Raw genomic sequence first — 26040 nt, 5'->3', positions numbered from 1 at the left:
GATACACTAACCAAGAATTTTTTTCTTTAAGAAAGGAAACAGCAGTAAAAATCTCGCTCTCTGAATAAAGCTGCAGTGTTGCTGCTAGTGAAGCTTGTACATTTGATCCTAAAGATGTGTTGAGGAAAACCAACTTCAGAAGCTCCAAGGCATTTGCAACAGCCAATGATTTCCATATGCCTCTTTCAATAATCTTATTTCGGTGATCCTTAATGATTTTTTCTTGAGGTTTGCAGAAGACTTCCATGTTTTCACTTTCTGCATTTGAATGTCTGCATGATTTTTCAGGATCACAGAACCCGCTTTCTGAAACTGCACTCGTTTTGGTTTCACCTAGTATAGCCTGATTATTCTAAAATGAAAAAAAACATTATTGACAAATATATGTCTGTGTATCGGCTGTTGATGTTAAATGTAGAAATTACTTACTGGCAGTTCCTGAGAACATATTGTGTCCTTTATGACATCATTATCATTGTTAATGTTTTTTGATTAACAGGCCCAATTCTCTTGGCCTGATCTATTTTTTCTGTTTGAATTAATTCAAGGACTTCATTAAGTGCACTCTTTATCTCTGGAACTTCAAAGTCATCCCAATTGAATTGCTCACAATCTGAATCCAAACTGTTTTCTTGACTTCTGTTTGAAATCTGGGGAAACAATCTTCTCCTTTTCAAACTCCTTTCCTTTTCAAGATATCTAACATACCGTTCCCCAAGAAGGTTACATAAACACATGACAGCTCCTCTTATCTTTCCGTTTGTTTTCAATAGTAGTGCCATCCTTCTAAGACATGTATGTGGTGGAGCTGGAAGATCAGAGAGAGACTTCCAAGGTACACGATAATATCTTGCCCCAAGTACTGCACGCACTCTAATGTATGCCATCAACAGTTTTCTACAAATAATAATAAAATGGTCAGGACCATCGTGCATGATCGTCAACTAAAGTATTGAGGTTTAGAAATCAATTTTCAGACCAAGCATGGGCAGACAAAAATAATAATACCTATCAGATTCACATGTCCAAAAGAATCTTTTACTTCTCATGCAGCTCTTTCTTAAGATAGCATACCGACTGATCATTGGTACTTCTTCATCAACAATAGGTTGCTCCAATATTTGTTCAGCAGATCCACTTGCTTGTACTGTACGTTTCAGAAGCTTCAGGCTGGTCCCATCGGCACGTCTCTTTCTTCTCACAGGAGTCAATCCAGAACCAACTCTTTGCTGCTTTTGTTTAGAAGTAAAGCTGGGCTGTTCATGGAGCCGAGATTGCCTTTCATATGAAAGGCGAAGTACCTATATGGAACCAATCCAGCTGATCAGCACACTAATGAAGAACTGTATACAGAATAGACAATGAGAAATGCCAATCAGCACGAAAAGATAAATAAATGAAACAAACAAACAATAGTAAGAAATATCCTGTCTCACAATGTGCACCACTGGACCTAACTCTAGCAGTGGCAAAGCTAGAGTGAATCGGAGGGTGCACATCCTTTAAGGGTGCATAATAACAATTTGTAGTTGGTGCATATATGGTGAAAATCTAGTCTAAATCACTAGTTTTGCAAATTTATATGGGTGCATTTGCACCCAGTGTTGTCTACCTAGCTTTGCCCCTGAACTCTTGCCTGAGTGAGTGCTATGCAAGGTAGCTTTGAAGCAGCTCGCACATTGTTACAGGATATTTTTGTACATGTGTCCGATTTGTGCCAGTGATGTTACATTCCAATCGATATTGCAATTGCCTTTATTTATTTGTTCTTCCCAGGTATCTATTATTCATATTATCTATAGCACCGAGTTTTTATCCACTAATTAAACCAAGCACATATCGCTTTTGTTGCATATTGTTCACTCAATCAGGGTAAACCAGAGGACTCACCATGTATCCCCTTGCCCTTATATTCCTTATTTGCCCCATCTGCCCCTACGCTGTAGAGTGTAGCAACAACTATTTCGCTAAGCATACCGTCTCTCTCCCTCTCAACCTTTTGCAGCATGTGTTGTGTAAATATGTTAAGATAAGGTTCCCTTATCCATCAAAACCCCATGACAGAGAGTAGGGAAGCATCTAGAACTAGAAGGGGGAGATCACAGGATAACGACACGGTCAAGCAAATAATGCAAAGTAGCACATTCTGTCTCACGTGCTTAAACGCAAAAAACTCAAAGATGGTGACAAATGAACCATTTTGCATGTTAAAACAGTGCACTTCATGCTACTTATGTTCAAACCTGTGGTAGCATAGAGTTAAAAACACAAGCTAAAGAAATACAGAAATGCAAAATGAGATTAAATTAATATAGTGCTTCAGATCAATAAATGATAACGAAGGAAAATCTAAACGCATACCTGCTCTACAGAAAGATTCAGTTCTCTTGCTATTCTAACACAGTCTTTAAAAGGAATTTTCCCCTTCTCACCAACATCCATAATACGCTGTTGCAACTCCAGTCGTTGTTCAGTAGTCATGACTCTAAGTGAACACCATGAACGACGATGAGAAACCTATATGAAACAGAACATCATATATTCATATAGTATCAAAACAATGTAAATAAATGCTCTGGTCTAAGAGAGCTAGACAGATAGCCACTTCCAGCTAATACAATTTCCAGTGGGTATAATGGGTTTCAGTAATAAATAGTGGGAAAACTCTGACAAGTAACAAGGATTCAGTAATAGATAGTGTAATGATTCTGACAAGTAACAAACAATGAAGTGCTTGCGGCTGTAGATCTGCCAATATAAGCCAAAAGGTACAAACAAGCAATAGAGTCGATACTGGTGTTTAGATTCAGGAAATTAAGGGTTGTTTGGTTTGAGGAAAAACCCTGTTCTAGATGAGGTAGTGCATTATGAGTTCATCCAATGATTTTGGTGGAATTAAATTTGGATGACTCCATTCCTCACGCTTGTAGGGGATTAGTTGGTGATGGATCAACCCATCCATTCCACAAACCAAACAGCAAAGTGAGGAGTGAGACGATGGATCACTCCATGCATTAAACCAAACACACCATTAGTGTTTCAAATAGCTCTAGCAGTAGTGAGACTTCTGGCAACAGCACTTCGGCAGCTAGCGAAGAGCTGGCTGTTTGTAATGCCTGTTTTTTAGAATGACTAACTCAGCGGAGTCCGATGTCCCAGGTACGTCCCTTCCCTCCCTTCCCGCGCGTCCCTTCCGGGGCCGACGCTTGCACTCCCCAATGCCCCACACCGACGCCCACTCCAGGGCCGGCGGCCACCTTCCAGGGGATCGCCGCCGCCCCTCCCTCCACCCATTTAGCCCCCCTGCAGGCGTCCGCTTCCTCCCATCCTCCTCCTCTGTGCGCGGCTCTGCTCAAGCTTGACGGGCGGTCCAAGCCTGATCGCTGGCGCGCGGATAGTCCCGCTAGTGGCGGCTCCTGCAGCTCCGCTGGGAGTGTCTCCTCTGGCCCCTCCTTCCGCGACGTGGTGCTGCTTTCCCGGCCTTCTCCGGCTGGTCGGACTCCCAAGTCTGGGCCTCGGGTGTCTCTATGCAGGGAGCTTCAGGACGTGGTTCTCCAGCCGTCGGTCGTGGGGGACCTACGAAGTGCGCCGCTGATGGTTGGCAGACAGTGGAGTCCCAGCGTTCCAAGCGGCCGCGTCTGAAGGCTAGCAGGTTCCAGCGACCTGCACCTGCCAATCTTTCCGGCAGGTGCTTCAACTGCCTCTCCCCAAGTCACCTGGTCCGAGACTGCCGTTCAAAGACAAGGTGTTTCAAGTGCTGTGGGCTTGGGCATAGGGCGTCCCTCTGCCCTGTGGCTCCAGTTCGTGCTCAAATTTCCACATCTGTTCCCAAGCAGACGGTGTGATCCCGTCTTGGTGGTGTCGTTCCAGGCAAAGCTTCTGTTTGGTCCCGTCTTCAGAATCAGCAACCTCCTGGGACCTTGCAGTCTGTCTAGAGCAGACTTTCCCCTCCGTTGTCTGGTGGTCTGTGCCAGGCGAGGCGCTTTGTTCATCCTGCAGCGCCTCGAAAGGTGTGGTGGAGGAAGACTTCGGTGGCTACAGTCACAGGCAACCAGTATATGATTCAAGGGATGGCTACTGACCATGCAGTGGGCGCGGATGTCGTCACTATCAGGGGCCGCTCTCACCGTCGTCACTCTCACAAGAGGCGAAACCCCCCACCCCACCCCTCCCAGAGATGATGGGAGCAGGATTTATGTGCAGCCCCGTTTGCCTTCTCTAAGGCTTGTACCCCCATGCTTACTGGATTGGAACCACGCCATGACTGTTGCCAAGGAAGATCTTCGCTTGGCAGTGGTTGTCTCGGTGATCAGCAACCGTGACTCAATATTTGAATTCGAAGTGGCATCCCTGCTCTCACCAAGATTGGAAATCGCTGAAGACTCCCTTGTTCTCCATCGTTTTATCCCCAAATAGTTTCCTGCTGGTTCTCCCGTCTGAAGATTTGGCTCAAAGGCTTGACACGAGGTGGTCCATTCAGCGGGCTGCGACTTTCACAGTGGTCTGCAAGCGATGGTCTAGATTTTTCAACTCTTCTGGCAGAACTCTTCCTCAGCTGGTTGACCTAGAATTAGATGGCATCCTAGTGCACATGTGGGAGACGGCCACGGTGGAACATTTGATAAACCCATTTGCTTAGCTATTTAAGGTGCATCTGGATACCTCTGGCCTGAGTGACCTTGTTTCCTTCAGATGCTCTGCCTGGTGCATTGATACATCCATGATTCCGGAGTCACGAGAGCTCTGGATCACTGAACCTCTGCAGGCGCCTACTGGAGATTCGCAAGGAGTTATTTCTTTGGGTTATTCAGTGAAGATTAGACGGTCTATCCCTTCTTCAGCTGCTACTGCTCCTTTGGTCTCAGCCTCACTGTCATCGCCTCGTGATCATGATGATGGCCCTAGGTCACACCGACGGCCTCGGTCACACTCACCACGAGGCGGACCACGTGAAGACATCAACACTTTCAGTCTTGGTGAGCAGGGATAGCAACAACGTCCAGCCAAAGAAAGGCTGGGACCAAGATGCTTGGATTACAAACAGACGAATCCTAACTCTTCTGTGCTGGACAATTCTGTGGTTGGCCCTTGCTGCGATCTCATCGAAGAACACCGTGCGGGCCTAGACACTCCCTCCGGGGACGCCTCGGCTCCGGTGCGCTTTGAAGAGCAAATTCAACATGCTGCCATCTCTAAACATGCAGAGCCTAAACACACTAAGCAGAATTTCGCGGATGGTACTTGCTGCGATCACACGGAAGAACACCGTGCGGGCCTTGAGACTCCCTTCGGAGATGCCTCGGCTCCGGTGCACATTGAAGACCAATGCAGCGATCAGCCGATCACACTGCTGAACACCGTGCGGGCCTTGAGAACCCCTACGGGGATGACTCGGCTCCAGTGCACACTGAAGAGCAAGCGTAATGGGGGTCTTCTTTGTTTTCGACCACCGTAACGGGGGTCTTCTTGTACTGATCCATTTTGGATCCTTTTTTCCTCCCTTCTTAATGAAATGATGCGCATGTCTCTTGCACGTTCGAGAAAAAAAAAGAATGACTAACTCACTAAATGATTGGTATCTCAATTATTCTCATGAAGGACTGAGGCTAAAAAGATGGAATGCTGAGTATTCATAGAATGAATAAGTTTGTTCACTTCCATTCCCGTAATGCATGTTTTCTATAGAATGGTTGATTCGCTAAACGACTGTTAACTCAGTAATTCTCATGAATGACTGAGACTAAAAGATGGAATGACTGACCTAGATAAACTATGAGATAAATATGTCAAGTAGGATCTAGTTTTGAAGCTTTCGTCGCGATGAATACAATGGTGAAATCGGTTTTCAATTTTGACACTCGGTTCAATAGATGTTTTTTTAAACGGAACATCAAGTCATGCATGGACGCGTCATTTTTTGGGAGTGGGAGGAAGGTTGGTTGGCTAGGCGTGCGCACAAGATGTGTGTTAGGGAGTGGTGCCAAAATAGCGTGTGTGTGTTTTACTAGATACATTGCTTTAGCTATGAACCTAGACATAGTGTATATCTAAGTGCGTAGCAAAAGTTCTACATCTAAAAAAGCCAAAATGTCTTATAATTTGGAACTAAGGGAGTATATATTATGAAATTTTCTCATGTCAAATCCAAGTCACTATTTTCACAGTTGTCAATATAAATAGTTAACACAGCTATATTAGCATTCAAAGTTGAGGAATTTGATAATTCAAATTCGAAGGGTCTGTTTGTTTTCATCCATACTTATATAAGATAGCTTATGGCCCAAGGGCAGTATGGTAAACACAAATATGGGAAACTTATTTCGGCATCAAGGGTGGTGTTTCTCACCGTACTGCCCATGCCCAGAAGCTACCTTATGTAAGTTGGGGAGCAAACAAACAGGCGCTAAGTACATTTATTCAACGTATGCGATAATCCTATGCATCAATGATGTACAGCAGATGAGACAAACCTCCGGGACAGAACTGCCAGGGAAGGCACTTAACGGGTCAGCCAAACCAGCTGTTAAATAACAACACTCTAGTGTTTCCCAATAAGAATCAACAAACTCTTTCTTTGAAAGTACAAAATCATGCCGAATTTTCCGATGATTGTTCAGTTGGGAAGATGGAAGAATTCTTGGCATGGGTTCTTCGATGTAAGGCCTGAGCTCCATCGAATGTGTATACATGGCATTTGACGATACACCAGCATCTTCTAAGAATTCTTTTGCAAGCTGAACCAGCTGTGAAACATAGATAAAGTGGTAAGTTTGTCACAACCTAGTCGCCTACGCAATTAAGGATTAATTATTGAACAATATAGCAAGTATCAAACATATGTGCCAAGTATAGCAATTACTGAATAACCTTTAAGATTAATGTTCGGTAATAGTTTTCAGGAGCACGTCTAAGTTGTAGCTTTTCACAAGGCTAACTACAAATATTAGAAAAGAATAAAGTTTATTACCTTGAGCTTGTCCAAAATATTTACTAAACGTGAGAGTCGGCCATTGGCATGAGTATCCAAGATCTGATTGTATTCCTCTGTAGGTATTTCTGAAAGTGTTTTTCCAAGCCTACACAACGTTATCATGTTATCAATCTTCTTTGCTGACCCAACAATTTGTAGAAAGAGTTCAAGGGGCATTTCTTTCATAGCTGCTTCCATAGAAAATAACAGGCATGATTGATTAAGGCTCTTATCATACTGCCCTGCTTTGGTACAACCAAATGCATTGCACCAATTTGGCAAAGAATTGACATAAGCCCACAGAAATTTATGAAATAACTTTGCTCGAATCATCTTTGCGCCTATGAATCCATTTGCATACATAGCTTCTAATAGTAATGGTTTGTAAACTTTAACTCTGCGTGAAATCCTCAGACCAGGTATGGCAGTCATATGTTGATTTTGCTTCACTTTAGCTGCTGCACCTGCGCGAGATTCGGTGTCAAAGTTCCTTTGTCTGGTCCTAAATTGCTCCACAAGTTCTGGTGACACGTCTCCAACAGAAGAATGCAGTATTACATCAAAGAGACGACTGCGAGCATAATTTGTCACCAATGGAGCACTGACTTTGATACATTTACAGCTTCCCTCTTGCTGAAGCTTATTCAACGTGCGAGTCAATGTCTTCCTATCCATTATTTTCCCGTCCTTCTTTTCAAGTCGTTCTAACCATTTATGTAACTCCACCTTCAGTACAAATTTCTTCTTCTGCAGGGCCCAAAAGAGAAAAGACAACCAGAATGATCAAATACAAGTAGACATGTGGCACACAAAGGGATAGCATGAACATGAACACACAAAAAAAGGAAATGTTGGAAGCTGAAAGTTGCTGTTACTAACTCTGACTAGGATTTAAAAAGAATTGTCTAAGTAGTAATACTTGCTCCATTCAAAAATATATCAAGTGGTCTCCAGTATGGCAGTATGCCACTTCGAAAATTATTGTACATGAAAATGATAAAAGAATTGTAAAATCTTAAATCTGTTATATTGCTAAAAAAAATTAATGAATACAGTGGCAGTTATCCAAACTACCAACTCATACAATTTACTTTGTTAGTTTGTCACAATCAGAGGATTTAACTGCACAGATTTTTTTACTACCAACATATATTTGAAAACGGGGATAGTATTACCTAGGGTGACAAGGACAAGAATGCATGTGAACATTTATCAAAGCCCACAAAGTATAGGCTTGTTTCATGGGTCATGGTGACCACAAATATACAGAGCCCAACCCTTTGAAGAAATATAAACGATCAAAATAGTTTAATATGGAAAAAATACAAAATAATGGAGTACAATTGAAACAGTTTTATCTGGAAGAAAAATATGAAATGCTAGAGTAACTATCAGTACCATATCACCATACTATATGGCTATATGCAAAAACCAGGGATACCCCACCCCATTAAAAACATACTGGCCTAAAGCCAACACCTAGAAAAAATCTGACCCGTTTCTGCAATTTCAAATTACGAACACAAGAAATAATCGAGTACAGGAAAAACAATAAATAATAATAAGATAAATAAGACCAGCACATGACAGGATGCATACACAATGCAACTGAAATATGGAACAGGTACTGCATCAAATGTACAGTAAATTCCATGCCATGACATTCAATATTGAACTGTCACAAATATTAAATTAGATACACATTTGCATTTGATAGATCATTTATGCAAGGAATCTCGATTGACAAGTACTTGGGAAGCAACCTTTAACATGTGTAGAATCCTTCTATGGCGTTGATCATCAGAAGATAATGGACGGCACCGACGCCTCCTCTGATTCGAAGCAAGTTTATCTAGGAAAAAAGCATGTGATCACTTACATTGAGTTTAATAGCAATTTGGTTGCAACCTAAACATATATAGCTTGCCAGTTTGCCAAGAAAAAGATTAACTAATCCCATATGAAGAAACTTAACTATACAAAGGGGTGGTAATGCATCACGATTCAAATGTTTCTTCACGATTCATTTGAGCCCTTAATTAAGTTTAGTTCAAAAATGAATAGAAAATAGAGTCTGATTCTAATTCTAATATGATCCGATCCTCAAATTTTATAGTGTAAAATGTAAAGCCCATTACCACCCCTAACTATACGCAGGAACTATAGTAGTAGCCCGCAAAGTCAGGGCATGGTATTACTTGAAAATTTTTTGAACTGATAACCACCCTTAGCTGAAAAACTTATGAACTTTGGGAGAGACAACCAAAGAGCACACCCTTCGTGATTTAAATAAAATATGACTCTGTGAGGAAAATATATGCAGGATTTGAAACAGATTATATTGTCCAGCTATAGAAGTATAGATGCATTAATAGATATATGCTTCGAAAAAGCATAAAGCTCTATGGATCTACTAGTGATCTTAAAGTCAAACATGGCACAGTTTATAGACAGTACAGAAACTGCGAGCTCTTACTGCAGCATGGCAATCCCCAGATATATTAACCACAGAACCTTAACCAAATGAAGAGAAAAAAATTGTGCAAATCTAAGTAATTGTACCTTCTTCAACTAACTGGGAAACTGCAGCAGAAGCATCACGGTTGTTCTGGATATGATGTCCAATTGGTTTGTCATGGTTCTCTTCTTCAAGCAAGAGTAATTTGCCCTGTGAACTAGGTGATTCCAAATCTTTAGATGAAACTAGGGACCACAAATCCGAACAATCATCACAGTCTTCTGAGAGTGCCTCAAAATTTTGCAGAGCAGTACCAGCTTTGTAGAGTGAGAAGTTTTTTGAAGTCCAAATTCGGTACTGCGATGTCTTGTCTGGAACTTCTGCTTCCCATGTTAGGTTGAATTTTTTTAGCATGGATGATACTCATTTATGAAGTTTTTTTGAATTGTTGAGTCCAAGATGTTTGCCAATCTAATCAGAAGTTGTATTAGACATTAGTTACTAATTTTAAGATAAACAAAAACAAATTATCATCCCAATCAGATGACATAAGCAAACAAAATCTCTATCACATAATGATATGTATTCAAGCTTCTCCATATATTGATCATCAATGAATTCTGGGGTTCAACGTTCAAGGCAAGGAGCTTTTGCTCATGGGTCTGTTTTCCACTAGGAACTTCAAAATGACCCTTCACATCATGATTTGTTATTCAGCAACACTTGTCTGCCGTGGTCTTTCCACTTGGCGGTACTTTAGAAATCTTGCATGTTGAGTGGGCTGGCTGGAAAGTGCCGTCTATTTCTACTTAATTTGACTTGGGAAACTCTGCATGCCCAATGTGCTGGAAAGTGTATATCAGAGCTTACTATTGTGCCTGCAAAAGTATGTTGGCAGGACCTTAGGATCTCCACTACGATATATTATTAAAGCACAGTTGTTTTTAAAGATCATCATACAAAATACATCTGGACATACTATGTAGATCACTTTATGCTCTGATTGGCTGAAGTAAGTCTTTGGGTAATTGTTATGTTTACAGTAACTTTTATTTCTGATGGTGTTTCTTGCTATGCCATTTTCAGGTTAGGACTGTCCTTGACATAGAATGTGGATTTGGTACCTTTGGGGCGCATCTTTTTGAGAGAGATCTCTTGACCATGTGCATTGCTAACTATGAAGCATCAGGTAGCCAAGTGCAAATTACACTGGAGAGAGGCATTCCTGCAATGATTGGTTCATTTGCAACGAAGCAGCTTCCGTATCCCTATCTTTCCTTTGATATGGTGCATTGTGCTAAATGCAATATCGAATGGTACAAAAACGGTATGTGTGAAAGTCTTCTTTCACATGCCCTGGCCCTCATTGACGATTATAATGTTATTCAGCAATGTCTTAAGTTGGCACTTCACATATAAAGATCGGTACATGCCTAGCTGAATATTAAATATTTAAGGATATACAGTTGTGGGTGACTTTTGGTTGACTTGTAACCCTTGTCACTTCAAACTTTGCATACATCTGATTTCTGCAAAGACACATTTATGGTAATTTGGCTATAAAGTAGTATCTCTTACAGTCTTACTAAATATGTAAACGTTGGTTTTCTCTGTAATTCTGCAGATGGCATTTTCTTGGTTGAAGTGAACAGGCTTTTGAGGCCTGGTGGATATTTTGTATGGACATCGAATTTGAATACACATAGGGCCTTGCGAGACAAAGAAAACCAAAAGAAATGGACAGCCATTCGTGACTACGCTGAGGGCCTTTGTTGGGAGATGCTGTCACAACAAGATGAGACAATTGTATGGAAAAAGACGAATAAAAGGGAATGTTACAAATCAAGGTAATGTAGTGCTTATCAACCACTACAAACTTTATAATAACAGATGTTTAGTCTAGTGGTGAACTTACAGTGTTGTTTTACAGAAAATTTGGGCCTGAGCTATGTGGCCATGATCCAGAATCACCATACTACCAACCACTAAGCCCCTGCATATCTGGCACAAGAAGTCAGCGTTGGATCCCCATTGAACACCGTACCACCTGGCCATCTCAGGCTAGGCAAAACTCAACAGAACTGGACATACATGGTAAGTATTTGACTAAATAATACAATTGAAAAAACAAGCAAACAAATCAACAAAATTTAAAATATGTTAGTGTCTTAATGTTCAAATGCTTGTGTGTGTTACATTAAGAACCCTCTAATTCAACAGGTGTGCATTCAGAAGTCTTCGCTGATGATAATTCAAGCTGGGACTCCATGGTGCGAAACTACTGGTCTTTGCTATCCCCACTTATATTTTCAGACCATCCAAAGAGACCTGGTGATGAAGACCCACAACCACCATTTAACATGCTAAGGAATGTTTTAGATATGAATGCTCACTTTGGTGGATTTAATGCTGCTTTACTGAAGTCTGGAAAGTCTGTATGGGTGATGAATGTTGTTCCTACAAATGCCCCAAATTATCTACCACTAATATTTGACCGTGGTTTTATTGGGGTTCAACATGATTGGTAAGTAGTAATACATGATCTTTTGTCCTTTGTTGATTTGAATTTGTTTTACCCTTTTTTGTTCCAGGTGAGTGCTCTGGTAATGCTAAATCTTGAACTACCTTACTTGACAAAGTTTTCCAAACTAAACTTCATATGCATAGTCAGTCATAACTTGGAAATGTTAATACATGCAAATTTTAGGCATATGGAAAGTTGTTGATATAGAGGAATTAGAGCATCCTCAATTTCACATAATTTTATTAGAGTACATGGAGATTGATGCATAAGTGAAATATCAATTTGATAGACAACTTTCGGCATATCAATCTCAACCTTCAGTTAAATGATCGATGGATGGACATGTGTTAGGTGTGACGCATTTGCGACTTATCCAAGAACATATGATATGGTGCATGCTGATGGCTTTCTATCACTTGAGAAGACCCACAAGCATAGATGTTCTACTCTTGACATATTCTTGGAAGTTGATCGCATCCTACGACCAGAGGTAATGAAAATTTGGTTAATGACACTGATTTGGAATCCATTATTCAGCCGTGAATCATGTCTATAATTCATTTCAAGGTTCTTGGAAGCATGTAGAACATAAGGCCTAACACTGCACTGTTTCTGGGTATTCATGATTCTAATTTCTAAACGGTACAATCCGTAAAATGGTTCATATGGTGCCATTCTAATTAGTGTTGCTTTTTAAAACAATAAGTATTTTTTTTCTTGATTGCACCATATGGAAAGAGCCAGGGACATTCATAAAAATAGTACATTTAGCTTGGTTTAGTTTTTTTAAAAAACTGTCGCTCGTGTATGGCCATATACTTTGGTACAGCTATCTTTGTGATCATGGGCTATGGGGACTCTACTAGTGCAGAGGTTTGTCATTAGGTTTTGCAATGGGAAAGAAAGATACCCTATCCCTATGCTATACTACATTTATTTACTGTACAAGTATGATGCACAATTGCCATTTACCCATGATGAAGGAATGCGGCAGAATTATCAGACTAGTCTTGCACTGCATACTTCCACACGTGTGGAGCTGTACGCATCTGTCTCCAGTCGTAAGATTATTTTATACAAGTGTTGTCTAATTTTTTTCCTGCTTGTTTGATGTTGATGTAGGGCTGGGTCATAATCCGTGACACCGCCCCTCTTATTGAAGCGGCAAGATCTGTTGTTACTCAACTCAGATGGGATGCCCGTATTTTAGATCTTGACATAGCTAGTGATGAAAAGCTACTCGTCTGTCAGAAGCCCTTTCTCAGAAAATAAGGAGCACAAGCACAGTAGACACTGACACAAGATATGAACTTATTCTTTCACCCTATACTGTTACAGTTATTGTCTGAGCAGAACTGAGTACAAAAGCTTGGGACGAAAACACGGGAAGGTGCCATTAGATTGGTTAGTAAGTGCATGCTGCAGAGAACAGGCTTGGTGGCAAAGCTTTCCAGGCCAAGGTTTTATTGCCAAGATACAGAGATGAAGCCATGAAATTAGTTTAGTGGTGAAAACCATATCCAATAAAGGGATGACGCTGCGGTGTACATAATCGCGGTCAATGTGCCATATAGGTATAATTCGTTTTCTCCTTATTACTGTTTCTCTTTTTTTTTGTAGTTGTACCGATTTGTTTTTGTATCTTGTATGTAAATTGATTGGTCTATATACTGGTCATCCCAGACTACAGTCTAGTGAAACCAATATAATTATTATTTGGAGATGAATGATAAGCAAGAACAATTTATAACTGTTGCACTATATCTTTCTACCATTTGTACAGTTCATAATTTTTGTACGTTATCGGGAACAAGAGTGACACTACATTATTCAAGAAGAATACATGGTTACTGTAAGAGGAATGTGTCAATGTTTCTTTATTGTGGTTATTACAATCTTGCAGGGTTTTTTTTGGCCATTTAACGTTAGGCTACGCGGTGGGCTGCCGATTAGCGCATTGACCGATTAATAATTATATTGGCTTATTGGGTCAACCGGTCAAGTAAAAATGCCATTACTGTACCCGGAAGCTGCTCTACCTTTGCATGAGAAATTATTCATGTTAACATGTCCCTAAATAAAATAACCTATTGCTGAAACTAGTCCACAGCCAAGCGAAACAAATATCTTCAGGTTTAGGCAACCATAATCAAGTATTGAAGAAGAAATTAGGTAACGTAACATGTATAACTCAAAAGGAAGCACAACAGCACTGCAATAGTAGGATAAAGTAAGAACCAGTCTAGCATATAATTTAAAACACATAATACCACAAAGTTGCGCCAATTCAAGGTTCAGAGAAGTACCTCAACAAGTGTAATACCTTTTGTCCCTTGGCTACTGATCATATCATATATACAGTTCTCTAATGGAAGTTCCAAAATTTGATCAGTTGCCTGACCTTTTTTAACAAATTTAAAATTTGAAGCTATACTTTTTGGCTGAAACTCATTTGGATCAAAATTTTTCAGTAGACGCAAACAACGGACAACCTGAAACATGGAATAACATTATAGCTTGTTGCTTAAGAATGTGTGTGAAACAGAAAAGTATTAAAGCAGGCATGGTGCAGTGCAGAGTGAATCTTCTATGTGGTGTAAGCCTAGCCAGATTATCTACACTCAGGGGCGGACCCAGAACAAAGTATTAATTTGTTTACCCCCAGTGTAATGGGCTTGGCCCACCTAACTACTCTATATAATATACACCCAACCCTGGATTAGGGTTAGGGTTTTCACTCATTCCAAATGGTAACAGAGCTAGGTCTTTTTCTCTCTCCTCCCTCCCTTCCCATTTGTCGGCCCGCCTCTCCCCTGGCCAGCCCCACCACCACCCCCTCCTCCACCTCCCGTCGCGCCGCCTAGAACAGCGTAGGCGCACCCCCATCGTGCGTCGCCCTCTGCGCTCTCATCGCCTGTGGAATTGCATGCCATTACCTCTTCAGTCCAAAAACATATGCATGTTTGGAGTAGCATCTAAACTGGGGTACGGAATCATGTTAATAAACTGTGACTCAAGTTACTGGAAATTCTATGACAAACTACACTTATAAAAGTCTAACAGTCTTTTAATTACATATTTGAACTAGCATTTCAATCCTGACGGGAAGTGTTAGGAACTGAGAGAATGAACTCCAAAAAAGTATTAGAAAGTGGCATTAAATAGCAAGAGATTAGCATCACCTTATCATCATCTTCGGCATCAAATATCTCCACAAGTCGTGCATCTATTAATCTATGCAATACCTGAAGAATAGGCCATTTAAGTAACAACCCATGAAAATGAAGGACCGACAGAGATAGTGTAAAGTTGGGGTGTTTGGTTTGAGGAGCAGAATGTTGAATGAACTATCCAAACCTAATCTACTTTGCTCAGTATGAGGAATGGAATCAATTCACGTATCACCACCTGATCAATCATTCATCACAAGCAAATGTTGAGTACAAAAATGAGGAATGATGACATCCCCTAGAAGCATCGAAAAGATCCCAATGTCTCATGATGGAGGAACACATAGAAAAAGTTGGTTCCTCAAACCAAACACACCGTAGCTGATTTCAAGCAGGCTTACATTTCTCCATGCTCTGTGCCCATATGCCATCCTGTAGTCGAGATCAACTTTTATATCTGACACAACAAGAGCCTAGGGGAAATAATCAAGCAAATTAGCAAATTGGAAAATTTTGGTGCAAATACCAGCATAGCTTTAATAGGGAAAATGTGAGAGCAGTCGACCTTTCCACTTGCTTCTTCAAGTTTATCACATATGGCTTTCATTGCTGGAAGATAATCATGAATAGATATATCATTCTTGGAGTTAACATCAAAAGCTCCATCTACTCGGAAAGCATCTACATTGGCCTCTTCATTGCTCCCAAGTAGTTCAGGCTTTGTAATCTCAATTCTTTGCTGTGAAGTCATATTCAAGTCCTTGGCATATCGGAGTGGTCTTCTGCGCGATTCACGTGGAGTTGGTGGTATGCCCTACTGCCAGGGCAGTTGACCGAGACCAAACTCGGGCGAGGCGGAGTTTCCTCCCGAGTCGGAAGCCATCTTCAGGCTAGGTGGAGTTCTCTCCCGAGGGTGAGGCTGTGCTTTAGACATTTGCACGTCCCATTCAGAGTTGCTTGGGAACAGCGACCAGAGTGGGGGAGCAGCGTCCGATTTTCGTGGGCGTGCGTCATCTTAGTCGGTGAAAGTAGATGGGACCGCTGTCCCATCATCCTCTGTTGACTGTGGTGTCACATGGAGCAGATATTTGTATCATCGCATTTAATGCGCATGTCTTCATGGTCCCCGAGAACTTTGGTCGATACCGGGCTCGAGGCTGTCCTTCGTTCGAGATGAGCTTAGGTGAGACAGAAATTGATTTCTGTAAAGTGGGGCCCTCGGCCGAGTCAAGGATTTCACACGGGCACAACCTTCACACGAGGATGGGCTCGGGCAAGACGTAGTTTTGAGCGACCGTTGAGCGGGGGTCCGGGCGAATCGTGATTCAACCCTTAGTGGCCTCAAGGAGTGCGTTTTTTTGTTTGATTTCTTAATACTCAGGTGTTAGGTATGCTTAGGGACACAATCCAAGTACACTAATTATGATACCCGACACCTTGCTACTAGAGGCCACCCTCGGTTTATCTCTATTTGGGCCCGATTAATTGGCTAACAGGGGAGGCTAGTTAGCAAAATCGTCTGGTTTATCTCCCTTTTTATTTTTGAAACTTGTTTGATTTTTATTTTTAAATCTTTTAAGTGTTTTCAAATTTGGTTTATGTGAAAAGTCTTAAAATACTTTATAGTATTTATAAAAAACTGGCATCAAATTTTTCAAAATTTACAAAATATTCTAAATTTAAATGGGTAAATCGGTGATACGGCCTTACGAGCCGCCACCGATTACTGATTTACTGGCCAATTAGCCGGATCAATCGAACGGTTTCATGAACCTGCTAGGCCCTGCCTCTACGTATGTTGTGTCGTGCCATGTGCGCTCGCCATGCTATTGTGAAGTGTCCAAATGCTTGCCTCTTCATGAGGAGGTTGAGGCCAAGTTCGCACTTGCATTCACCCTCTGCTTGCTCTCCTTCAATGCTCAAGCCTTTCATGATTGGCCTATCTCGGCATGTCTTGCCGTAGAGCATCTCAAACAATACCTCAAATTAGTGTCTTAAATTGAAATATGAAGCTTTACACAGTGAAAAATATTCCAATAGTACCTCGTTTTATAAAATTTGGTCAAAAAATTATAGGGCATTGTCTGAAGTGCCTCAAAAACACCGTAGTGGGCTGTCCTATAATCTAGATTTAAGGTTTTACTGTTGGAGCGAGGTATTTTGTCCGTGCCCTAAATTCTACAAAATATACTCATTTTTAAATTATAGGGCAATTTTATAGGTCACATTGTTGGAAATGCTCTTAGGTCTCAATTCTACAAACAATATAATATGCAGTGCAAAATAGTACTTTGTCCGGCTATTTACACGGTCTGCTAGAGATGGCCTAACCATCAGACCATTACCTATAACAGGCCATGAGAAAACACCCAACCCTAACTCGACACGAAGACACATACATACAGTGTAACACTAGAATAATACCACCTCGCTAGCTGAAGAATGATGAGGAACCGAGCCTGCTCTTAAAAAAAGGTTAGATTTTCTTTTTAACGCATATCTTTCTCAGACTTTTGAGGCCTTTTGGATAATATGAAGTGTGGTATCTACAAATTAATATACAGTATGTGGGAAATATGTCCACTTTAATTTTAATTTTATTTTTTATGATAGGATCTAATTTAATTTTAATTTTTTTATGGGGAGCATCCATCACACTAACTTGACACAGCTCCCTCGAATGTCGTATAACTATTGCACTATAGCATCAAATGTGATTGATGTACATCGCAATGCGCAGACATTATAATAGTGTTTCTATAAAACACCCTTAGTCATAATAATTATGTTATCTTTAACTATCAAAATCAAATTAAGGTGTAGATGCTTTCATCATGCTCCTTTTGAGTAAACAACTACGGATACTACCTCTAGTAAGGCTATGGTCACCATATTATGCATATGACCATGTAAAAATATTATTTTATGAACTGCACTATTTATAGAGTGAGATTTAAAATGAAAGATGAGTAAATTACTGGAGACTAAGGTTATGTCCAGTGGTGGCCGAATGCGAAAGCGCATGCGCCATGGCGCTCATTTGCGCAACAAAAAACGCCCATTTATAGTGTCTCGAGCATGAGAGTGTGCACCCTCTCCTGCAGAGAAGAGAACGTGTGGCCACACGAACGACCACACATTTTACGCGACAATTTGCTGGAAGTATACATAATGGGATGTGGTCGCACAAAATGCGCATGTGCGAACTGATTCGTAAGCTGTTGGACATAACCTAAGGTACATCTTTCATGCATGAACCTACGACGACAGAACCCAGAGACAACGGCGGCCTGAAAATGAGTCTTAGTCTATCTCCAGCCTCCCTATCACACCTCATATCACATTCCCTATTTCAAACACCACTTTGTAAATAATAATTATACAGTGCAAAACAATGTTTTGCACAACCATAATATGCCTGCTCCTAAGCACGACAATCAGCACGGCCTTAGAGCAAGCACGGCTCAGAAACAGACAAGTGATGATGGTTCAGTTAAGGGCCTTAGCTCTCCAGCAGACCAGCAGACTCTCTATTCCACTCCCTATCTTACTCTCTATTTTAAATTTTACTCTGCAAACAGGTGCAAAATAGTACTTTGCACGACTATTTACACGGCGGAGATGGTCTTACCACGAGATGGCCTTACCAGTTCTGGGGACGGTAACATTTAAACATTCCAAATCTTGATGCCCTCACAAGTCTGGATCTAGAACAAAGTTAAAATCTTCTTGCAGTTACAGTTGTAATGTGCTCATTGGGTTTGCGAAGTAGCGCTTTACACATTTTGATGGCTCTTTACTAGAGTGTTGCTTGAACATACCCTGCAGTGTGGTCGGAGCCATTGGCACAGGTTCTTCAAAAACCCGAACATGAAGGTTCCCATCGAGCGTTAGCTTTTCTAGCAGGGTCCTGCAAGTCTGTCAAAAGATAATGCATCACTAATTGAGCAGTAACCTACGGATTCAATCTCTCAGGATCCATACAGAAAATGGGCCAGATACCTGAGGATTCAATACATCCATCCTACGGATAACATCTTCCTATAACACAACAAGAGTAAAGCATGCGATTAGAACATGGTTTCCTTTTTTTTAGAAAAAAGTTAACTAATGAAAAAAAATCAACTAAAATAGGAGTAGAAACTTAATATCTGAGAATAAGCCATTTTCCAGCCACAACACAGAGAGGATTGCCTGATCAAGACAAATGAGCCATAGTACACATTTTAAATGTATCACTAGAATTTTTAATAAGATTGGAGACAACATTTTGAAGACGAGCTAAATAATTTCAAAAACATCAAACAGCAAATATGTTTGTATCTACTGAGGTCAACATATAAAAAACTAAAATATGGAGCATACATGTATGAGCATGTATACCTTATGTCTACAATCGCCATTCACAGATATTTGTCAACTTTGACAAATGTTACCTAGGCAACCATTATTTTTATCAGGTGCAGCCAAAAATGTTCTTGACAACTAATTCTTGTCTTCTATTTAACACTCCAATCGCAGAAGTGACTCTTTCAAGAGCATGTAATATACCAGTTCAAGTTTAACTTGTGACACCTTCATATGTATTAAGATGTCATGATTTTAGTTGGACGTATGTAAACATTGAGTTTCCAACAGAAATCAATGGTCAAAGTTGTGGTGTTTTTAAACCATGTCCATGTGCGAAAGGGTTTTTAGCCAAGTGGTTAAATGTTTCCGAGTAGCACCTCCAGGTCCAAGCCTCCTAGGTTTGATCCCCCTCAGGGGCGAATTTCTGGCTTGGTTAAAAATATTCCCTCGCGGTGCCCCGCCTACTCCCGGGTTATGTCCTGCGCGCCACCCTCCGGTTGGGCCGTTGCAGAGTGAGCGGTGACGACCTGCTAGTGATGGGGGCCAAGCTACGAGGATTTTCTCGGCCGGGTTATGTCCTGCACGCAACCCTCCGATGGGTTGTGTGCGCCTTGAGTGCTAGCCACAGGCATTATACCGGGAGGGCGGTCTTTCCCTCCTGGTCGAGTTTTTTTAAACCATGTCTATGTCCCAAAAAATCACCTTTTCTCTAAGGACCATGTTTCGGTCTCTTCTTAGCCATCAGTGGGTTGTGTGCGTCTTGCGTGCCAGCCACAAGCATTATACCGGGAGGGCCGTCTTTCCCTCCCGGCCGAGTTTTTTAAACCATGTCCAAAAATCACCTTTTCTCTAAAGACCATGTTTCGGTCTCTTCTTAGTCATCAGTGGGTTGTGTGCGCCTTGAGTGCCGGCCACAGGCATTATACCGGGAGGGCGCCCCCCCCCCCTCGAGTTTTTTTTAAACCAAGTCCATGTCCAAAAAAATCACCTTTTCTCTAAGTAGAGGGGATATTTGTGTGAAGAGATAAGCGAACAGAACTAAGGATGTGTTTGGTTGCGGGTCAGGACGGGATGGAACAGGACCATCCCACACACTAGAGTGTTTGGTTGTGAGTCAAGGCTGAGACGGGACCATCCCCACAAAAATACTATCACTAGAATATTGTCCCTATTCATCCCTCTGAATCGGACGGACAATTGCGTCCTCCCTGGGACAAAGCCCCTCACGAGCCCTTCTCATCCTCAGATCCGGCTCCTTCACCCCGCTGGCCGGCGAGCGGCGAACTCCAGGTGCAGAGCGGGACAAGGCCCCTCGAGCGGTGAGTCCCCTTTCCCCTCTACTCTCCTCTTCCCCTCTGATCTCCTCTTCCTCCTCCATCCCTGGGCGTGGTGGCGACGTACCAGGCACCCGAGTTATGCTCGTACTGCGGCGGTGTGGTGGTAGCAGCCGACGTGGAGAGCACGCCGCAGCTCTGCTTCGCATCCGACGCTGCTTCTTCTGCTCCCTCTGCTCACGTCGCCTCGTGTCCCTCGCCTGAACATCCACGCTGCACCTGGAGTTCCAGATCCTGGGTGCCATGTCCATCCACGCTGCACCTAGAGTTCTAGAACTTGTAGTACTGTAGTCTAATTGATTTTTGGTGCTAGTCTGATTGATTTTTGGTGGACTGATATCACAAGTAGTACTGTAGTCTGTAGGTAGTAGGATTGATTCGCCACAACATCAGTAGTACTGTAGTCTGTAGTGGATTGATTTGCCATGTTATAGGTTCAGAGAATAATGTCCGATCTTCACATGGAAAAATAAGCTCAATTAAGAAGAGCGATATTCCATATCTAAGAAATGAAATCGTAGATTCATGCGTACTATAATGTCTATAAAACTAAAAATAGGAAAAGGATAAAAATGTATAACAAAAGTATGAAATATATAGGAGTAGATAAATTAAATTATAAAAAACTTATATTTTGATAAATGTTCAGCAGGGAAAAAATGTTGAATGTGTTTTAGGTACAAGTCCGATGCATACATGCAGTTAACACTTATATTTTGTTATTATGGACAGTTTGCATGAACACTTGATTGTACACCTATATATCAATTCTACATGATTGTTGTTTGCTTGAGATTATTTCCCCAAATATTGATATGATTCCAGATTCATCATGACATGCCATATGTTTTTTTGGATTTGATGCTTACATGTAGATGGATAAGAAGACCAAGGTTATAGTTTGTGTTGCTGCTGCACATATATTACTGTCAATGATGGCTATGATTATTCATTCTAGAAAAAGAAAACGAAATGCAAGGAGGACTGGGATTACCTATGCACCAATGCATGAAAGGGATAGAACTAGAATTGAATATCTCAACACAAAGATTTGGAGGGATGACACATGTATAAACATGATTAGAATGAAAAGGGCTTGTTTCTTTCACCTAACTAAACATTTTAGAGAGCGTGGTTTACTTCAGGACACTATCCATATGTGTGTTGAACAACAAGTGGCCATGTTTCTAAATACAGTTGGGCATAACCTTAGAAATAGGTTGATTGGCACGAATTTTGGTAGATCTGGGGAAACAGTTAGTCGATGTTTCAATAAAGTTCTTCGTGCAATTGGTGAGCTACGTGGGGAACTAATTAGGCCACCTTCATTGGACACTCCAACCAAAATAGCAGGGAACTACAGATGGGATCCGTATTTTAAGGTGTGAAACTTATCACTCTTTTGTTTTTAGGTATATATTCATGTTGCACATATGGCCCCTAATGTTTCATGCTTGTATTGCCCTTAAACTAGGATTGTATTGGAGCTATTGATGGTACACATGTAAGAGCCACTGTTCCTAGAGATATGGAGCATGCCTTTCGTGGTAGGAAGTCCTATGCGACTCAAAATGTAATGGCGGCTGTAGATTTTGATCTACGCTTCACTTATGTGTTGGCTGGTTGGGAGGGAACAGCTCATGATGCTAATGTATTACGAGATGCTTTAGAACGTGTGGATGGCCTTCGCGTTCCACAAGGTAATAGTTTCACTTATTTGCTTGTAAATGACAATGTTTATGGAATTATGACCATAATATATATATATATATTATATTATCATTGTATTTTAGGTAAATTCTACCTAGTTGATGCGGGATATGGAGCAAAACCAGGATTCTTGCCTCCTTTCCGTGGCGTGAGATACCATTTAAACGAATGGGGCAATAATCCCGTACAGAACGAGAAAGAGTTGTTTAATCTAAGGCACTCATCTCTTCGCGTCACAGTTGAGCGTGCATTCGGGTCATTGAAGAGAAGATTCAAGATTTTAGATGATGCATCTCCTTTCTTCCCTTTTCCAACACAAGTTGATATTGTTGTTGCTTGTTGTATCATTCATAATTGGGTCATACAAGATGGGAGTGATGAGTTTATTATACAAGATTCTAATTGGCCTAGTAACAGTCATGCTACATCTTTAGTTGGCCAAGCAAGTGAGCATGCTGCTATGGTTGCTTTGAGGCAAGGAATTGCAGACCAGATGTGGACAGACCATCAGAACTACAACGGAAACTAGTATCTTGTAATATTTGTAAGAACCATTTGTAAGGATGCTATGTTATTGCAAGGATGTATTGGCTACTATCTTTTATTTGTAAGAACTATTTGTAAGGATGCTATGTTATTGTAAGGGCATATTGTTTGCTGATTTTAATGTTGCTATGTCATTGTAAGGAAGTATTGTTTGCTAATTTTAATGTTGCTATGTTATTGTAAGGAAGTATTGTTTGCTGATTGGTATGATCCTGAAACTTGTAGGGAAGAAATGGAAGCTGAAGGACAAGGCTTCACTAATGGGCATGCTACCTGGACATCAGCAATGTCCTCTTTCATGTTGTCCTACCTTACCAATGTGGTGTCAAGTGGCGAAAGGACATCGTCTGGTTTTAAGAAAGTTCACTACAACAGTTGTGCAAAAGCTATCAATGAAAAGTTCCAAACTGCCCTCAATGGCGAGCAGATCAAAAATCATCTGAAAACTTGGTCCAGAAGGTTTGCCAAGATAAATAGGATAAGAAAAGTGAGTGGTACAGGCTGGGATGAAGATAGTTTTACTATTACTTTGGATGAAGAGCACTATAATGGCTATGTTAAGGTATTATTTCTTCTACCTGCAATATGTGTTCAATCTGCAATATGTGTATAATCTGCTATATGTGTTCAATCTGCAATATGTTCTACCTGCAATATGTGTATGATCTGCAATATGGGATGAAGATAGGTTGTTCCTTTGTTACTGCTTCTTGGCAACTCTCTCATCTTCCTATTACACATATCTCAACTTTCAGACTTATGTACACATAATGCAGATTTATAATAATCCAAATGTAGGATCACAAGAATGATGCTGATTGTTTAAACAAGCCTCTTGAACACTTTGCTGAGATGCAAACAATATTTGGAAACACCATGGCCACAGGTAAGTTTGCAAAGGATTCTAGTGCAGCTTTAGGTGAAGATGATGAAGTTCAAAATGAAGAGGTGATGGCACATGCTTTCACTAAAAGGATGTCCAGTTGTGATGATAATGCCACAACATCTTCTACAAGCAAGACCAGGAAGAAGGCAAAAAAACGTGATAGTGAAGAGGAGGGGTTGATTGCTGCATTCAAAAGTGTCGGGGATACCTTATCCAATGCTATTGAGAAGGTTGCCACAGGGGGGCACTGATGTGCCAGATGATCTTTTTGACAGTTTGATAAACCTTCCAGGTGTGTGTGCTTTGTTCTTAACTTCAGATTTTGTAACCTATTTTCTATTGATCTATTTGTCCAATAAAAACTATTGTAACCTAAAACCTGAAAACTATTGTAACATATTTTTTGACAATTTGCAAAACTTTGCAGGTTTTGAGCAGAACCACATATCTCTGTATTTCAATTATCTGGTGGCGCACCCTCACATTGCTAGAGCCTTCAACAAGTTGCCATTCGACCACAAGTTAATCTAGGCTCGCAATTTCATCAGTGAAAAGTTCCCAGGAGTGTGAGGGCAATTGGTAGGTAGGCTTGGAGGGTTCTTTTGCTTGAACTACATCGAACAATGAATTGTGATCTATGTACGTATGGATTTTGTAGAAGCCTTGAACTTGATATTATGTGTACCCAGGAGTGTGAGGGCAATTAGTAGATAGGCTTGGGCAGTTCTTTTGCTTGAACCACATCAAACAATGAAATGTGGTCTAAGTACGTGCAGATTTTGTGGAAACCTTATATTGGAATAATGGAAACCCTAACCCTAACAGGGGTTGGGTGGTGTATTAATAGACTTGAGTACTGGGCCGGGCCCATTACAGAGGGGCGAGACAGTAATTACATAGGGAACAACCCCAAACCCTAAACGGGTATTCTAACACCCCCCCCCCCCCCCCCGCAGTCACAACTCTATCCTGTACAGATGTTGAGACTGGAGCGAAAGTCTAAAAATGCACTCGATGGTAACCCCTTGGTGAAGATGTCAGCGAATTGCAGCGTGGTGGGGACGCTGAGAACCCGAACGTCACCAGCAGCGACACGCTCGCGGACGAAGTGCAGGTCAATCTCCACGTGCTTCGTGCGCTGATGCTGCACGGGATTGGTGGAGAGGTAGACCGCGCTGACGTTGTCGCAGTAGACGAGGGTGGCGCGCTGAAGGGGACTGCGAAGCTCTCTGAGGACGACGGGCCTCCGGTCGAGGGGCGAGACAGTAATTACATAGGGAACAACCCCAAACCCTAAACGGGTATTCTAACACCTTAAACTTGGTATTATGTGTAATGCTAGAACACATTATTATGTATTGTGTGGAATTAATAATATGTGTGTTTTGTGGACTTAATATTAGTTGTAACATATCATGAGATGGGGGCAATGACTGCAAGCATTTTGATTGAATTCCATTTTTTGTGAAGGACAAGTGTAACAGTTATCTCTCAAACCAAACAAAGGACAAGACCAATTCATCCCCGGTTATACCTCTAACCAAACAAAAAACAAGGACCATCTCATCCCTCCGACCAAACAATACCAGAAATCATTTCATCGCCCAACCCAGGGATCATTCTATTCCGTCCTCATTTGTCCCGCAACCAAACGCATCCTAAATAACTAGCCATGGGCAAAGTAAAGGGTGGTTTGTGCTGCAGGTGCCAAGTATTCTGAACAAATAAAGTGGTAAAAGATTCGAAGCATTTGCAAACCGAAAGTACCAAATAACAAGTACTATAGTAGAAAAAAATGGGGCTCCCTATACATGGGTACTCCATCTCTGACCTAGTATATTAGTTCTCTAATTGGTTTCCGAGATATAACTATATGAGTAATGTACTCCAATCATATTGTCATAACTAAAGTGAATCTTCAGTATTCCAAACATTCTAACATCACAGAAGTAAACTTTGAATAATTCAGAATGAGGAAGTAACATGTCTGGAACTTGATTTTGAGATCCTAAATCTTTAACAGCTGGAATTGAATGCAATTAGATGTGAACACTACATATATACTCCTAGAATAGTATACAACTTTCCTGCT

The 26040-nt window shown here is 41.1% G+C and overlaps 3 protein-coding genes across 26 annotated transcripts in view; 2 read left to right on the top strand and 1 right to left on the bottom strand.

Moving 5' to 3' along the window:
* Positions 1-6171: 6171 nt before the first annotated feature.
* Positions 6172-26040, bottom strand: part of LOC103627759 (uncharacterized) — a 61672-nt gene continuing 41803 nt past the window's right edge. For 6 of the 22 annotated variants that reach the window (XM_035959280.1, XM_035959295.1, XM_035959298.1 and 3 more), the window contains 10 exons: positions 19125-19163; positions 15688-19040; positions 15524-15595; positions 15135-15197; positions 14259-14444; positions 11344-11429; positions 9533-9899; positions 8734-8822; positions 6968-7717; positions 6174-6743 (listed from right to left, as the gene is read on the bottom strand). In XM_035959280.1, the coding sequence (XP_035815173.1) occupies positions 18858-19040; positions 19125-19163 (222 nt within the window). In that variant the 3' untranslated portion in view covers positions 6174-6743; positions 6968-7717; positions 8734-8822; ... (4 more) ...; positions 15524-15595; positions 15688-18857. Of the gene's footprint in view, positions 6744-6967; positions 7718-8733; positions 8823-9532; positions 10307-11343; positions 11430-12267; positions 12431-14258; positions 14445-15134; positions 15198-15360; positions 15596-15687; positions 19041-19124; positions 19164-26040 lie in introns of all 22 variants that reach the window. The other 16 variants (XM_035959287.1, XM_035959297.1, XM_035959300.1 and 13 more) reach the window with 14 other exon arrangements.
* On the top strand, positions 10306-13695 carry LOC118471919 (probable pectin methyltransferase QUA2). 3 transcript variants are annotated; one of them, XM_035959305.1, is made up of 6 exons: positions 10306-10617; positions 11053-11275; positions 11359-11522; positions 11649-11952; positions 12304-12442; positions 13075-13695. In XM_035959305.1, the coding sequence occupies exons 1-6, from the start codon at positions 10590-10592 to the stop codon at positions 13222-13224; spliced, it is 1008 nt and encodes a 335-aa protein (XP_035815198.1). In that variant the 5' UTR covers positions 10306-10589; the 3' UTR covers positions 13225-13695. The 3 variants fall into 3 exon arrangements, with proteins under 3 accessions (XP_035815198.1, XP_035815197.1, XP_035815199.1); XM_035959304.1 differs by having other exon boundaries at positions 10306-10755; XM_035959306.1 differs by lacking the exon at positions 13075-13695 and having other exon boundaries at positions 10306-10755; positions 12274-12318.
* LOC118472107 (protein ALP1-like) lies at positions 19880-25909 on the top strand. The gene is made up of 2 exons (XM_035959302.1): positions 19880-22188; positions 22281-25909. The coding sequence occupies exons 1-2, from the start codon at positions 21682-21684 to the stop codon at positions 23043-23045; spliced, it is 1272 nt and encodes a 423-aa protein (XP_035815195.1). The 5' UTR covers positions 19880-21681; the 3' UTR covers positions 23046-25909.

Source organism: Zea mays, chromosome 5, assembly GCF_902167145.1.
Source record: "Zea mays cultivar B73 chromosome 5, Zm-B73-REFERENCE-NAM-5.0, whole genome shotgun sequence".
NCBI classification, from domain to species: domain Eukaryota; kingdom Viridiplantae; phylum Streptophyta; class Magnoliopsida; order Poales; family Poaceae; genus Zea; species Zea mays.
This window is presented reverse-complemented; position numbering and strand designations above follow the sequence as displayed.

Excerpts from the sequence above, each read along its gene's own strand:
- LOC118471919 (XM_035959304.1), top strand. The coding sequence starts at position 10,590 with ATGTGCATTGCTAACTATGAAGCATCAGGTAGCCAAGTGCAAATTACA. Across the intron at positions 10,756-11,052 it reads TATCGAATGGTACAAAAACG|ATGGCATTTTCTTGGTTGAA; the intron begins GTATGTGTGAAA and ends GTAATTCTGCAG. Across the intron at positions 12,443-13,074 it reads ATCGCATCCTACGACCAGAG|GGCTGGGTCATAATCCGTGA; the intron begins GTAATGAAAATT and ends ATGTTGATGTAG.
- LOC118472107 (XM_035959302.1), top strand. The coding sequence starts at position 21,682 with ATGGATAAGAAGACCAAGGTTATAGTTTGTGTTGCTGCTGCACATATA. Across the intron at positions 22,189-22,280 it reads GATGGGATCCGTATTTTAAG|GATTGTATTGGAGCTATTGA; the intron begins GTGTGAAACTTA and ends CCCTTAAACTAG.